The sequence below is a fragment of the Mesoplodon bidens genome (genome assembly GCF_964165515.1).
Source record: "Mesoplodon bidens genome assembly, chromosome: 11".
NCBI lineage: Eukaryota > Metazoa > Chordata > Mammalia > Artiodactyla > Ziphiidae > Mesoplodon > Mesoplodon bidens.
In genome coordinates this window covers 5,982,823-5,998,292 of record NC_138167.1, presented here as the reverse complement: position 1 = coordinate 5,998,292, position 15,470 = coordinate 5,982,823, and the positions used below count along the sequence as shown (strand labels likewise).

Genomic DNA, 15,470 nt, shown 5'->3' with positions numbered 1-15,470 from the left:
AGCTTCTTAGCCCTGGCTGCACATCAGAACCACCCAGACCTACTGGATCAGACGCTGCATGGGTGGGCGGGTAAGGAGCTGCTCTTGTCGTTTTTGTAGAGATTATTCAGGTGACTGTAGCCCCTGTATCAAGCACTGGCTCCCACGAAGAAGCACTGAGACTCAGAAGCAGCTCGTAGGCCAACACTCTCCCCCCAGACAGCACACCCCTGAAGGGGTGACTGGGCCTCTGGGCTCCGAAGCTTGCCGAGCAGAGCGTCAGCCAGGAGCAGGGTTCGGTGCTGGCACTCTGGAAACCAGCTGCGGGTTGCCACAGCAACTCACCCAGCACAGCTCCTTCCTCCCCTTTGCAGCTTCGCTCCAGGCTCTGCTGTTTGTTCTCTGTTATGATCTTAACGTTCTTGGTAACCCGGCTTGCTGCATTCTTCTTCTTTTTCTGCCAGTTGCTCCATCTCTTTATCGTGCGTTTCCTGGTGCGCGACTAGACTTCACCCGTGTGGAACTCACCCACCTCCACTCCCCCCAAGTACACCTGAAAACAGCAGAGAGCAAAAGGGCCTTGAGTGGCCAGAACAGCTGTCACCAAGCCTGGCACTAAGTCTGCAAGCAAGACACCAAGGCCCTTGCTCTTGTCTTAGATCTTTGTTTGTTTGTTTGTTTGTTTTACACCTTTGAAACAAAGTTAAGGCTTCTAAGGCCTGCAGTAAATTAGAAGGAGGGAAAGGGGCTCTTCTTGGCACTGAAAGCTCAAGAAGTGACTGTAGATCCCTGAATAGCAAGGAAAGGGGCGGAAAAGTGTGAAAAATGGATACAAGGACTCAGAATGCAGGACAGTGCGGGCCCTGTCAGGGTTCTCTACATCCCAAGAGGTCATACAGCCCTCGTGCCTCTAGAGTAGTTATGACCCAGATTACCAAGAAAATGTCCAGTTATATTCGATGTAAGGAGGCAGAGTGTTGTGTGTTTTCATTTCCAGCATCCCAAACGATAAAGGGTTTTAGTGATTTCACTTGGTTAAAGGTTTTTAACCCTTTCAGTGGTAAACTCTTAGCTGTCCAGAGCTTATTCATGAGTACTCTAGGTGATTAAGATCTACCCTGTTTGTTCTTTCTGGTCCTTTATACCCCTATTCCTAAAACATTATACATAAAAAGCAAAAGATTTAAGACATTTGGCTGTTATTCTGTATACTCTCTATCACCTGGCTCTGGTCCTTAGCAATACTGGCTGCTAATCCTGCCAAACGTCTGCCCACGTGGTATGTGTGAGACTTGTCCTATTTCTTCACTCGTTCATCTGACTGAAAGGGTCACAGTTTCCTCCCTCTCTTTGGCTAGCAGCCCTATATCACTTCATCTCAGATTGCTAGAAAATAAACCATTCCATGCCACCTTGTCCCTCATTCTGTGCTACATTAACAGAATACCTGGCATATAATAGGCACGTAATAAACATCTGTCAGATGAATGAGTGAGCAAATGAGTCAGTGATCCACAGAATATCTACAAAATCAGCTATTTGCATGAAGCTATAAATTTGGTAAAGAGCGTAGCCCATTGTGAGAACAGCTTTCAGAGAACACCAGCAGGGCTCCCCTAGTGGTGTAGTAGTTAAGTATCTGCCTGCCAATGCAGGGGACGTGGGTTCGAGCCCTGGTCCAGGAAGATCCCACATGCCGCGGAGCAACTATGCTGGTGTGCCACAACTACTGAGCCTGTGCTCTAGAGCCCGCGAGCCACAACTACCGAAGCCCACGCACCTAGAGCCCGTGCTCTGCAGCAAGAGAAGCCACCGCAATGAGAAGCCCGCACACCGCAACGAAGAGTAGCCCCCACTCGCCACAACTAGAGAAAGCCCGCGCACAGCAATGAAGACCCAATGCAGCCATAAATCAATCAATCAATCAATCAATCAATCAATCAATTTTTTTTAAAAAGAACACCAGCAAATCCTGGCACCAAGAAGATAAATGGTTGATACACTGTTGTGTGAAAAAACTAGGATACATGAGTACACAGGTTGTGATCATAAGTTAAAAAAAAAAAGTTATGGGAAAAAAAGACTAAAAGGACATGAGCTAATATATAACATGATTATCCACTTACTTATTCACTTAAATGAGCACTTTATGTATGACACTCATCTAAGCCTTGCAGAGTTAACCAAACTCACAACTATATCGCCAATGATAAACTAACTGCAACTTATGATTGAAAAGTAAGGGAAATTCCCAGGGGGTCCAGTGGTTAGGACTCCAGGCTTTCACTGCCGAGGGCACAGTTTCGATCCCTGGTCATGGAACTAAGATTCCCGCAAGCCACGTGGCCAAAAAAAGAAAAAAAAAGTAAGGATTGCAGCAGCTGTAAACCACGACCAACTCAGAACACTGATTATGCAATGATAGACTGGGTAAACTGTCCTTCCAAAAAACAGTAGGGGTCCCAACTCTTCGCACATGCGCTACTGCAGTAGGAAGGTTGCCAAGCACATCAGCCAGACTTCTTGATGGAACACTGAATGTGGGTCGGTAGTGAAACCAGGGAACAAGCTAATTTTAGTTTAGGAATAACAAATGTTGTTGGCCCTTTTTAATTCAGTAAGCAACCCTTGGCCGTGCATCATCAGTTCATGGCCCATCAGGAGATCCCCTGTAGTTCAGTCAAGCCCCGGGACCATACTCTAAATCACAGCTTGAGAAGACATTTCCCAGTATACCTAGATGGATTTATAACTTGGCCGATGCCCATTATGTAAGGAGTATCTACATGTATCCTGTAACTACTACGCAACTGTATATGCCGTCAGCAACCTCAGTTTGTAGCCGGGAATAATTTATATTTATCCTCTTAACAATCTGACTGAGGGACTTCCCCAGGGGTCCAGTGGTTAGGACTCCACGCTTCCACTGCAGGGGGCGTGGGTTTGATCCCTGGTCAGGGGACTAAGATCCCACATGCCGGGCGGCCAAAAAAAAAAAAAAAAAAAGAAGGAAAGAAAAAATAATCTGACTGATAATACTCTGCTAGTGATGAAATTATTATAGATCATAAAGGTGTAAAATGGTGTTTCTGGGCACCCTGAATCCCTTGTATCATTTAAGGAAAATGCAAGAGAAAATTCCTAGCAATATTTAATAAGCCAAAAATGAAACCTAGTCTTCAGACCCAGTTTGTATTGCCTCAATATAAAATATCTTCCGTTTTAAATTTGTATTTACAAAGAGACTTCTTTTGATAATTGGGGATGCTGTTATTGTCTTTGTAGACATCCATATAATGCGTGTTTTTTCCTCTCTGGGCTGAGTTTCATGCCAGATCAACTTGCAAAACAAACCTGGGAGGACTCCAGGCATGACTAACCCTCTCCTGCTCTTCCTCCCCCTCCAGGTTACCCCTTGGCTTCGTTTTATCGGCATTACCTTTTCTACAAGGACAGCTACCTCATCCATCTCTTCCACACCTTTACAGGCCTCTCAATTGCTTATTATAACTTTGGTGAGTGAACTGAGCACTGTGATCACAGGGAACCTCGGAAGGAACAGACCTGAACAAAATTTCCTGGAGAGAATTTGATGGAGAGGGAAGTTGTGATGCTCTGGTAGCAGAGGGTTTGTATGGGCAGGGACACAAGCTTAACTTCTCCCTTCACATACATTCCTCTCCCCGGTAAAAGCATGTTGAGAATGGTTGCCCTTACCAGACACCATCAACAGAGAAGCACCAGTTTGTCTCTGCTGTGGCTGGAACTGGCCGACAGACCCAAGCAGTCCCCTCAGGAGCATCCCGTAGGCCCAAAGTTCAGAAATACAGCAACTCCCTGGCAGTCCTTTATATTTATACAGTTAATTTCCTTCCCTTCCTCCAAAACATGAGGCTATTAAAAAAGAAGAAAACTCCTAGTACCAAAGTTTTTTTTATATGTATATATTCTCTTTGTGTTTAGAAGACTCAGGAAGGGTGGGAATGCAGAAAAAACAGGCAAAACTTTGCTCTCTCCTCCGCATCCAGGAATCCAGCTCTACCACTCCCTGCTATGCGTCATGCTTCAGTTCCTCATCCTCCGGCTGATGGGCCGCACCATCACTGCCGTCCTCACTACCTTTTGCTTCCAGATGGTAAACGTCTTTCCCTGGGCAGCTCAGGTCACAGCTTACAGCAGTTGCGGGCGGGGAGGATGGGGACTGTGGTGTAGAGGAAGCCGTGGACTGGGAGATCCAGTTTCTAATCCTTTCTCCCCACGACACTTGGCAGTGTGGCTCTGGGTCACTTTGCAGAAGCCCCAGGTGTTTCATCTGCAGGCTGCAGTGATGATGCTTCACCCGCCTCAAGGACGGGGTGCCGGCAGTCCTTTGTGCATAGGACTGTGCCATTGGGGTTCTTGAGTCTGACCAGATTAGCCCAGCCGTCCCTGAGGGGAGTCACTTAAAGGCAAGGCAGAAAATCCACGTAGAATGAGCCACAGAGTGTAAAAGCATTGAGGACGTCTCTTCCCCTTTACAGGTTCAGTTTCTAGACCAGGAGAAAGGAAAAGTGAAAAGAATACATTGGATTTCAGAGCAGGGAGAAAATAAATCATAGCAATGGTAGAATAAATATTTGCCCCTCTCCTAGGCCTACCTTCTTGCCGGATACTATTACACAGCCACTGGCAACTACGATATCAAGTGGACAATGCCACATTGTGTCCTGACCTTGAAGCTCATCGGTGAGTGGTGGGGCCCTGCCTTCCCCGTTGACACCCAGGCTCCTCTCATCAGACCCTAGGCTCACCCCAGGCCCTGCCCCGTGCGCTCCTGGCCACGTCCCGTGTCCCCTCCCTCCTCTCCACCCACACCTTCTCTCTCTGCTCAGGTCTCGCCATCGACTACTATGACGGAGGGAAAGATCAAGTAAGTCCCCCTCCCTCCGCAGAGACGGGGAGGAGTTTAACCAGAGGGAAGGAGGACGGCTGCTGTTATCCCCACGCCCTCACGCCCGCCCGCCCTCATGCCTGGACGCACTGATCAAGGACCGACAAGTCTAATTGCCCGGGTCCAGCTCTAGCTCAGGGTCCGGAGATCAGGGCCAGCAAGGCAGTGGGACGAGCAGCAGTGGCCGGCCTAGGCCGAGCTACGCCTGCGCATGCCCCTTACCCCCTGAAGCCCCGACTCTCCTCGCACTGTCATCCCCTCAGAGAGGCTCTATTGGAAGAACCTGGATCAGTGGGGACAAGGGTGGGGAGCCCTCAGACTGGCTCTTGGGGTCCTGAACCATTCGTTCTCTTCCCGGCATAGAAATCCCTGTCCTCTGAGCAACAGAAATACGCCATACGGGGTGTCCCTTCCCTGCTGGAGGTTGCTGGCTTCTCCTACTTCTATGGGGCCTTCTTGGTGGGGCCCCAGTTCTCAATGAACCACTACATGAAGCTGGTGCAGGGACAGCTGACTGACGTACCAGGCAAGATACCTAACAGGTAACGGCCCCCTTCAGTCAGGACATCTGCGTAGGCGTCTCACCCGACCCAAAGCCACTTCTGAAGTAACTTCCTGAAGGCCGGCCAGCTGCCTTCTCTGGCCTGGCCCTGGCTCACAGCCTGTGATGGGCGCCCCGTGCTTGCTCACTGCAGGAAGGGGGCCCTTTTCTGCTCGGGTCACTTCCCGCCATCCCTCCCGACCCTGTAGTACGAACATTAAAAATTCACTTTTATGCCATAGGATTCTGCCTGAACCAGTCCCTGCCTTTAACACTCACTTTCCCAGTTTAAAAAATACTGTTAAATATATCAAAATCTATATTTATAAAAATATATCTTACAGTAGAAGATTGATAAGTTACCGGGAAAATCCCTTTGCGGAGAACGTGTCCAGCCTGCGTTTGAGCATCCAGCCAGCCAGGAGAGGAGGAACAGATCGGAAACCAGTCCCTCCCCGTCTCTGCGTCGGGCTTTCAGTTCCGATGTGGCCCGAGCACATGGGGGAGCCCTCGAGGTCCATGGGACCCCTGAGGGCGAGCCCCCCAGATCCCCCGGCCCACCCCCACCCCAGAACTCGCAGGGTCTGCACACTCCATCCTCATGTCCGGCCCTAAGGCTGCGCTCACTCTGGGAAGCTGCTCCCTCGTGAAGGTCGGAGGGCGAAGGGAGGGGCCTCCGCCCGTGGTGACCCCGCTCGTTCCTTTCCAGCACCGTACCTGCTCTCAGGCGCCTGAGTCTCGGCCTTGTCTACCTAGTGGGCTACACCCTGCTCAGCCAGTACATCACAGAAGACTATCTCCTCACGGACGACTACAAAGTGAGTGCTTCCTGAACAGCAGCAGTGCGACTGCGCCAGAGATAGACAGTGGCCAGGCCAGGAGCCCGTAGATAGCCGAGAAGTGGGTAACACCACCTACAAACGCGTGTTGGTTTTGCTCTAGATCTGAGAGTTGGTGTCAGTGCCAGCCGGGCCGGGACCCGTTCATCAGCCAGCACTGAACGACCTTCGCGGGCACAGGGCTGTGCCAGGTGCACTTCAGCACCCCTGACCTTCCCCCAGCGGCTCGAGCTCGCCCTCTTACAGCCAGGCGGCTCGAGCCCCCTCCGGCCCAGGCAGACCAGGGCTCTAGGAAGAGCGCAGGACCCAGGGAGGGGGAGTGCTGGCTCGGGCTCCGTCCCAGCTCTGGGGAGGTTGGTCTCCTTCAGCTGACGTCGAACGTGGATGTAAAAGTCCCCCAGCACCAGTGTCCCAGGTGCCCGGCTCTTTGGGAGAGGTGTTGAGGACAGCACTGTTTGAGGGCCTCTCCGAGGGGGCTCCCTGCTGGGTCCCCTTGGCCTGTTGCAAAGTAGTCAGGCAGACCGTCGGGGGGGCATAGTAGTAGTCAGCCACACGTGTGAGGACGGGGAGCACGGGGGGGGCCCTTCCTGGCCCGGCGGGGTCCCTAATGCTCATGCCTTCTCTCCTGTCAAGAACCGCAGCTTCTGGTTCCGCTGCATGTACATGCTGGTCTGGGGCAAGGTTGTGCTGTACAAATACGTCGCCTGTTGGCTGGTCACGGTAAGGAGAGAGGGCCCGGGGCCGCAGCGAGTCGAGAGCTACAGGCTGGGTGCGGCGCAGAGTGGCTGGGTCGCTTACGCCGTGGCTCCCTCAGGAAGGCGTGTGCATCCTGACGGGGCTGGGCTTCCACGGCCTGGACGAGCTCGGGAGGGCCAAGTGGGACACCTGCGCCAACATGAAGGTGTGGCTCTTTGAGACAGACCCCCGCTTCACGGGCACCATCGCCTCTTTCAACATCAACACCAATGCCTGGGTGGCCCGGTAAGCACCCAGCCGGGGAGGTCGCACGTCACTTCCTCCAGCTTTCCCCACTTCGAGGGGCCCCCGTCAGTCACTCTCACACCCCCCAGCCACACCCACGTTTGTCCCCAACCCAACCCCCCCAAACCGTCCCTTTTTTTTTTTTATTTGGCTGCGTTGGGTCTTCGTTGCTGCGCACGGGCTTTCTCCAGTTGCGGCGAGCAGGGGCTACTCTTCATTGCAGTGCGCGGGCTTCTCACTGCGGTGGCTTCTCCTGTTGCAGAGCACGGGCTCTAGGCATGCAGGCTTTGGTAGCTGTGACACGTGGGCTCAGTATTTGTGGCTCGCGGGCTCTAGAGCTCAGGCTCAGTAGTTGTGGCGCATGGGCTTAGTTGCTCCACGGCATGTGGGATCTTCCCGGACCAGGGCTGGAACCCGCGTCGCCTGCATTGGTAGGCGGATCCTTAACCACTGTACCACAGGGAAGTCCCATCCCTGTCATTTTTGAAAGACAGAAACAAGGCATACGTGGCCTTAAGTGCTGGGTTTTCACCCCACTTCTGCTGCTGGCCTTATGTTCACAAACACTTCCTCAGTCCCACGAGTGGGGGCACTGTCAGCAGCGTGGGTGCAGGGCCTGCCCCGCTCACAGCTGCAGCCTCAGCACCAGGCGCCTGGCAGGCCCTCCGTCATTACCCGTTGTAGCAGGCAGGGCCCCAGCTGAGCCTTACGTCTATTTTCTGTCTAAACCATGACTCGTCAGCTTCACTGCCTTTCATTCTAAAGTGATCGGAGGGGCTTCCCTGGTGGCGCAGTAGTTAAGAATCCGCCTGCCAATGCAGGGGACACGGGTTCCAGCCCTGGTCCGGGAAGATCCCACATGCCGCGGAGCAACTAAGCCCGTGCGCCACAACTACTGAGCCTGCACTCTAGAGCCCGCGAGCCACAACTCTGAAGCCCGCGCACCTAGAGCCCGTGCTCCGCAGCCAGAGAAGCCACCGCAATGAGAAGCCCGCGCACCGCAACAGAGTAGCCCCCGCTCGCCGCAACTAGAGAAAGCTCGTGCGCAGCAACGAAGGCCCACTGCAGCCATAAATAAAGTGATCAGAGGGCACTGCCTCCCCTCCCTAAGGGGGCCGGGTGGGAGCAGCCGCCACCCCTGCACCCCTAAGGGCTCCAAGAACCCAGAGGCAGGATGGATCTGAGTCTCATCCCTTCTCACCCTTCTCTCTAGTTACTTCTTCAAACGACTCAAGTTCCTTGGAAATAAACAGCTATCCCAGGGCCTCTCATTGCTATTCCTGTCCCTCTGGCACGGCCTCCACTCAGGGTACCTGGTCTGCTTTCAGATGGAATTCCTCATTGTTATTGTGGAAAGACAGGTGAGCCTTAAGGGTGGTGGATGAAAGGGGCCTGAGGAGGGGTAAGACGCTGAGCCCTCTCCCGTTCCTCCACAGGCTGCGAGCCTGATTCAAGACAGCCCAGCCCTGAGCAGCCTGGCCTCCGTCAGGGTCCTGCAGCCGCTCTGCTATCTGGTGCAGCAGACCATCCACTGGCTCTTCATGGGTTACTCGATGACTGCCTTCTGCCTCTTCACGTGGGACAAATGGCTGAAGGTACACGGGGGGCCTGCCTGCCAGGAGGGCAGGGAGCCACCGAAAGCTCAGGCAGTGGGGCTGAATCCAGGCCCTCTGTCGACCGCGGTGGCCTGTATCTCTCCACAGGTGTATAAATCCGTCTATTTCCTTGGCCACGTCTTCTTCTTGAGTCTACTATTCACATTGCCTTATGTTCGCAAAGCAATGGTGCCGAGGAAAGAGAAGTTAAAGAAAATGGAATAATCTGTTTCCCTGGTAAGATCCCTCCAGCTGAGCTGCAACTACCGGGTTACAGAAGACAGCAACAGACCGGGGCGGGGGGTAGTACTGGAGATGCGGGGGGAACCTCACGGGGCCTGGCTTCCAGGAAGCACAGCATGGGGCACCGACTACCCTGAGGCGCGCCCGGAGGGAGCTGGAAGGGCTGCAGACCCGGGACGAGGAGGGCGAGACCGACCTGCCCGCCCGCCTTCTCCCCTTGCAGGTGGCCCAGAGCAGGACTGGTGCAGAAACGACTCGCCTCCCTTTCCACAGCACTCCTTCGTCCCAGAGCACAGAGAACCAGAAGCCGGGGTGCGGGAAGACGGGGCTCCCGCAGCTGTGCCTCTGCTGCCGGCCACGTCTCCATCTGGGGCCAAAGGGGAGACTCTCGTGGGAGGAGGAGAGGGGCCCACGGTCCCCCCTCTGGGCTCCCCCATGCGCGTTGCCTTATCTCTCCCCCTTCAGCCAGGAATCTGTTGTGGTTTTCTTCTGCCAATTTACTGATTGTATATGTGCCGCTACCTCCGCCCCCCCCCATGGGGGGGGGGGAGGGGCACGGCCCCACCTGCTCCACTTTTCTACCTAGGATTGTACCAGATAAAGTCACCTCAGCGTGTTGTTTTTCACTGCTAGCGCTCCCGGCTGCTTTCTTTCAGACACAGCCCTCCACACCTGCCATGGCTGCAATAGTCAGGGCTCCCTCCTTCAGGGCACAAAGCCCACCTGCGAAGCCCAGGGCCACACTGCAAACACTGTAACCTCATGTGTCCTCCTGAGGTCTGAGGGGTTACGCCAGGTCACACCATCAGAGGCTGCTGAGCTTAGGAATCCCCGAAGGACAACCGGGTTTGCAAGAACAATGTTTATACGATAAACAAATAGCAGGTGTATAGCCTGGACCCGCGCAAACCCCGGTCTCGGTGCAGGAAGGGGGTCTTGCGGCCGTCAGCTGAGCACCGGGGCGGGGAGGCAATGTCCACAGTCTCTGTGTCAGGGCAGGGCGCTTCTGTCAAATGACCCCCCACGCTTCTTCAAAGGCTGTGGTGAGCTTTGCACAGGTGAGGGCAGCAGAGAGGGGGTAGTTGCTGATGGACACCATCTTCTCCGTGTACTCCACATCCACCTGGGGAGAGAGCAGTCTGTCAGCCGGCTCTGTCATTCCGTCACAGGTTCAGCCCTTGTCTAGGGCAGGCAAACTACCATTTCCCGGTGCTGTTTAATACCAGTGTGGGCAAAGGACAGAGACGGCCCTGGCGTTGACCACGACACACATGCCAGCGTTCCTCAAAGGATGCGCCCTGGGGGCAGGAAATGGAAGCTTCATCTGTCCCCAACTTATAAGGACGAGGATCGTCAAAACGCTAAATGCTCCTGGGATTCTGTCCTGAGCTTCACCTCCGGGAAGAATCTAAGAGCTGAGCCCAGGCCTTACCCTGCCGTGGGCAAAGGCCCCCACCACGAAGACAACGGGGTCGCCGCTGGGCACCAGCTCACGCACATCGCCGATGACCGGGGCGGAAAAAGAAGTGCCGATTTTCATACACCCAACTGGGAAGTGATGTGACACTGGATTCTTAATCACCTAAAGAAACGCAGAGAAGTCAGCCCCAGACACACTCCCAGAGCACTACCTCCAACCAGTAGCTGTCAACACCTCACCTTCAAGAGCTTCTGGGGGCCATCAGCTGCTCGAACGCTGAGTTTGTGTAAAAGCTGAACTAGGGCAGAAAAGACAGTTCAGAGCTGTGGCCAGAGCGCCTGCCTCTATGCCCAGTCATTTAACCAGGAAAACCTCAGGTGGGCTGAGCTCCACGCGCCCTGCGTGTCTACACGACTGAAATGTCACGAACGAGCAGCTGTCCGGCACACCACTGGTTGTGTGGTGACAGGCCCCCTCCCTGCTCCTCCGCCAGGAACCCACGCAGGCTGTACCCACTGTGCGTGGGAAGAAAGCGCAGACCCCCTGTCCTGGAATCAGCCACATGTGCCCCTCCCCCACTTAAAAATTCCACACTTAATTTATCCCTTTGCCTCTTCCTTCATCACTACCAAGTTTAGGTTCTAAGGCTTCTCTCTCACCCATGAGGCCACAAAAGCGGTCAAAGGTTCTGGGAATTCGAGTCTGGGGGTTCACTTCAATCAGCACATTCTTCTGCGTGTGGATATAAACCTGCAGCAGGCCAGCCCGGTTCAGGGGACTGTCCATCAGCATCAGTAAACTCTGAGGGAGGCAGAGACCAAGGAACGGTTAAGACTGAAGAGAAGTCGCACGCAGCCGCCTTACCTTCCGTACAGAGGCACGGGGGCCTGAGCTCTGTCCCTGGAGTTACCTGGTGAGCTATGTCTGGTCTCACTTCCCCAGGGTCCCGTCCGTTCTTCAACAGCATGGACTTGTGCTTGTCACAGTTGAGCAGCTCATACGTCTTCCCCGCCTGAAGAACAGGGAACGAGATCAAGAGCAACATAAGCTGCTTTTACCTGGAACAGTGGTTCTCAAAGGTGGTCCCCAAACCAGCAACATCTGGAAACTTGGTAGACAGTCACATCCTCAGGTCCACTCCAGATCTACTAAATCAGACACACAGTATGCGGCCCTGAAAACCCTCCAGGGGATTACTGGGTGGCCACGTCCTCCCCCCCTCACCCCCATCCCATAACTGGTCTTGGAAAAGGGAGGAAGAGTGCAGCCTGTGATTCCACACGATCTAAACGGGATTGAAATTTTTTAAATTTATTTGTTTATTTTTGGCTGCGCTGGGTCTTCGTTGCTGCGCACAGGTGTTCTCTACTTGTGGCGAGCGGGGGCTGCTCTTCATTGCGGTGTGCCGGCTTCTCATTGCGGTGGCTTCTCTTGTTGCGGAGCACGGGCTCTAGGCGCGTGGGCTTCAGTAGTTGTGGCTCGCAGGCTCTGGAGCGCAGGCTCAGTAGTTGTGGTGCATGGGCTTAGTTGCTCCGTGGCACATGGGATCTTCCCGGACCAGGGCTGGAACCCGTGTCCCCTGCATTGGCAGGCGGATTCTTAACCACTGTGCCACCAGGGAAGTCCCTAAACTGGATTTAATTTTAAAACCTATGGGTATTAGGCAAAGCCAGTGAGGGATTCTGGAACCAGGCAGAAGTGAGGTTAATGAGCAAGACTGAATGCTTGTTTATCACAAAAGCATTATGTATACAGTGGGCAAAACATACACGGTCACTACCCTCAGTTTGCTTATAACAAACATGCACAAAGAGCTGCAAATCTGAGCAGGAAGAAATGTGAAAATTCCAATGAGGCAAGAGGTAGTTTAATCAAGGAACGTTCTCATAAGTAAAACAAAGAGGGGTGGTTCCAGTTTTAAGGCATGTGAGCAACCGCCAGAAGAAACAATTGCAAATCAGAGCCCTGAGGAGCATTATAGGGTGGTCAATAAAAAGTTTAAAAACATACCAGTAAGTACAAACACAGGTTTTGAAAAGGCCAAGTTTTTATGTATCAACACAACATTTGTATGGCTGGCAACATCTTGAGATATGACTCCAAAAAGTTCGGGGGAAGAGGCATATAGATTTTGAAATTAACTGAGTAACTGAAATAACAAGAATGTCACAGAGAGTAAAACAAAGGACCAAGAACTAAGTCCATGGGACACTCTTAGTTATAGAAGAAAAAGAACCCCTTGAATAGAAGAATCTAGTTTTGACCCATTCGTAAGTTACAACCAGGGTTTCCTTCTCTTAATGGAACAGAATAGACAACATCAGAGTATTTCAAATGTAGTCATGGTAAGTAAAGGCTTATGGAACTTCCGGCTTCATATAGCTGAGTGCGCGTACTGGCTCACGATGTAATTTTTTTATTGTGGGCTGTGGTTATTAATAAGCTTGAAAACCACTAACTAGAATGATCAGAGAATGAATACCACGTGTATTCTGTAATAGGCACCGGAGATACAAGAACTTCTAAAACCTTATTCTCTGTCCTCATTATAGCCTTCTAGTGGAAGAGACAAACTAAACAAGCACATGAGTATTTAATTCGAATTGTGATAAACATTACGAAGGAAAACTAAACGGTTCACTAAAGGATTATGAGGACCTGATTTATACCAGGAAGGGAGTCATTTCTATGGGAAAGTAACATTTAACCTAATAACTGAAGAATGAGTAGCCTAATAGACTCAATAATTGTTAAATGAATAAACATTAAGTAGGAATTAATAAAGCAAAGAGTTGAGTAAAGGGTGCTTGCAGTTAAACAACATTATCTGCAATGACCTTAAGGTATAAGAGAACGTAGTGCTTTCAAAGAGCTTAAAGAAGGCCAGTGAGGCTGGAGTACAAAGAATAAATGGAGGGACCTCCCTGGTGGTGCAGTGGATAAGACCCTGTGCTCCCAACACAGGGGGCCCGGGTTCGATCCCTGGTCAGGGAACTAGATCCCACATGCGTGCCGCAACTAAGAGTTCGCATGCCACAACTAAGGAGCCCTGGAGCCACAACTAAGGAGCCCGCCTGCCCCAACTAAGACCCAGCACAACCAAATTAATTAATTTTTTTAAAGGGTGGGATATACGTATACATATAGCTGATTCACTTCATTGTACAGCAGAAACTAACAACACTGTAAAGCAATTACACTCTAATAAAAAAAATTTTTTTTTTAAATTGAAAACGAATAAATGGAGAGTAGTGCAGGCCCAGGTGAGGCTTGCAGAAGCAAGAGGTATCAGCACAAGGAAGACAAAAGCTAACAGTGTGGAAGAGTTCAACCAGCTATGGAGTCCATCACCGTTGGAGTACCATTAATGACAACTGGCCTACTTTATTCCAGAGCATGCTCTAGGAACTTTAATTTGCTCACAACCTTTTCAACTTCCTAAGAAGTAACCTGAATCGAGAATAATAACAACTATTTCCAAGTGACAGAAATTATTCTAAACCCTTTCCACACATTAACTCCTTTAATCCTTCCAACAACCCAGTAAAATAGGTACTACTTTCATCCCCACAGATATGAAGAAATGAAGTGGTTAAGTGACACTCAGAATTAACAGCCTGGGAAGACGGCGGCAGTGAAGTGAGAGATGAATATGTGAACCTATAATTAGGTTAGAAATAAATATCAATTACAGAAGAAAATGAAAGAAAACCTGATTAGCTGGTCATTTAAAAAAAGAAAAAAGTTTTCTAAACTGCAAGCTTAATAAAGTGCCATAGTGGTTGAGGAAGAAAAGATGGAAATGAATTGCACTCTGATGACGACGGCAATGTACTACTTTTAAAGCACTTTCATTACAATCCCCCTGCAAAGTATTAACCCCCACTTTACAAACTAAGGACAAACTTGTTTTCTCAAAATCACACGCTTGAAATAAGTGTAAGAACCAAGATTAAAATCCGGGTCTGGCTTCTAAACCAGTGCTATTTCTTCTGGCCCTACTCACTGAACAAGTTTAGTTCTAAACAGTATGAGAAACAATATCAGAAAGAATGAGAACACGGCACACATTTTTAAGACAGGCAAGTGCCGGATTTGTTCGGAAGAAGAGCCAAATGCTAAGTAAAAATAAAGATGTGAGAGTTTTAATAATAATCTGGTCCAGGCAGTGTTTTGAAGTGTACAGTAATATAAAGGAGAGCGACAGACACCTTTCAGCGTATTAAAACATTAAGTCCTTACAAATAAAAGGGTGGGAAGACTGAGCTGCAGTAACTACCTTTCCCCTCTAGCTAGTAAGCTTGTCTTGGGATGAAGCGGGACGACGCGATGGACGAAACCCCTTCCCCTTAGACGACTTTGGGGTTGGGGATGGGGTTAGGGTTACCACAGAATCCTAGTAAATCAATCGGAAGCAAGCATGTGACGGCTGCAATGGGATTCAAGGGCAAAGAAAACGAGCACTGCCGACCCATGTTAAAGGAAGAGACAGTCGACTAGGCCACTCTTTCTCCAAAGCATGTTTCACCTGTCTCCGCTTTCTCCATCCACTTTGAGCCCACCACCCTCACCCAACCTGGTCCCATCCTATCCATCTACTAGCTCTTCACCCCCTAGTCCGAAACTACCTTGACTGTCTCCAGACTGGCCCCTTCCAGCACCACAATGAGCCTACGGCCTCCGATCTTGCTCCCCCCTCCGAGTCGGGGCCGCTTGGGCGTCACAGCATCCCAGTCCTCTTCCTGCTCCGCGGCGCGCCGCTCACGAGGCTGGAATCCACCACCGGGCGCTGCCATCTTGCAACCGGACCGGAAATTGTGTAACGTCCTTAAACTAGGGCCTCGCTCTCGCCCCAAATGCAAGCTTCCTTCCGTCTGCCATTTTGAAAGTGGGCGCTCGGAAATGGCGACGGCTTGGCTGCAGGCGCTCCCGAAGCCGCTCT

At 51.4% G+C, this 15,470-nt stretch overlaps 2 protein-coding genes across 2 annotated transcripts in view; one reads left to right on the top strand and one right to left on the bottom strand.

Moving 5' to 3' along the window:
* The window catches only part of LPCAT3 (lysophosphatidylcholine acyltransferase 3), a 39,034-nt gene extending 29,300 nt beyond the window's left edge, over positions 1–9,734 (top strand). Inside the window, exons 2-13 of the mRNA XM_081248480.1 lie at positions 3,387–3,494; positions 4,008–4,114; positions 4,611–4,704; positions 4,851–4,888; positions 5,273–5,451; positions 6,160–6,268; positions 6,923–7,009; positions 7,104–7,270; positions 8,484–8,631; positions 8,707–8,865; positions 8,974–9,102; positions 9,332–9,734. Of these exons, the coding sequence (XP_081104606.1) occupies positions 3,387–3,494; positions 4,008–4,114; positions 4,611–4,704; positions 4,851–4,888; positions 5,273–5,451; positions 6,160–6,268; positions 6,923–7,009; positions 7,104–7,270; positions 8,484–8,631; positions 8,707–8,865; positions 8,974–9,090 (1,313 nt within the window). The 3' untranslated portion in view covers positions 9,091–9,102; positions 9,332–9,734. The remainder of the gene's footprint in view (positions 1–3,386; positions 3,495–4,007; positions 4,115–4,610; positions 4,705–4,850; positions 4,889–5,272; positions 5,452–6,159; positions 6,269–6,922; positions 7,010–7,103; positions 7,271–8,483; positions 8,632–8,706; positions 8,866–8,973; positions 9,103–9,331) is intronic.
* A 221-nt stretch (positions 9,735–9,955) lies between these two features.
* Positions 9,956–15,431, bottom strand: EMG1 (EMG1 N1-specific pseudouridine methyltransferase). The gene is made up of 6 exons (XM_081248504.1): positions 15,157–15,431; positions 11,439–11,540; positions 11,188–11,329; positions 10,768–10,826; positions 10,541–10,690; positions 9,956–10,231 (listed from the first exon to the last, which is right to left on the bottom strand). Exons 1-6 carry the CDS (start codon positions 15,322–15,324, stop codon positions 10,118–10,120), a joined length of 735 nt encoding a protein of 244 aa, XP_081104630.1. The 5' UTR covers positions 15,325–15,431; the 3' UTR covers positions 9,956–10,117.
* Positions 15,432–15,470: the final 39 nt, after the last annotated feature.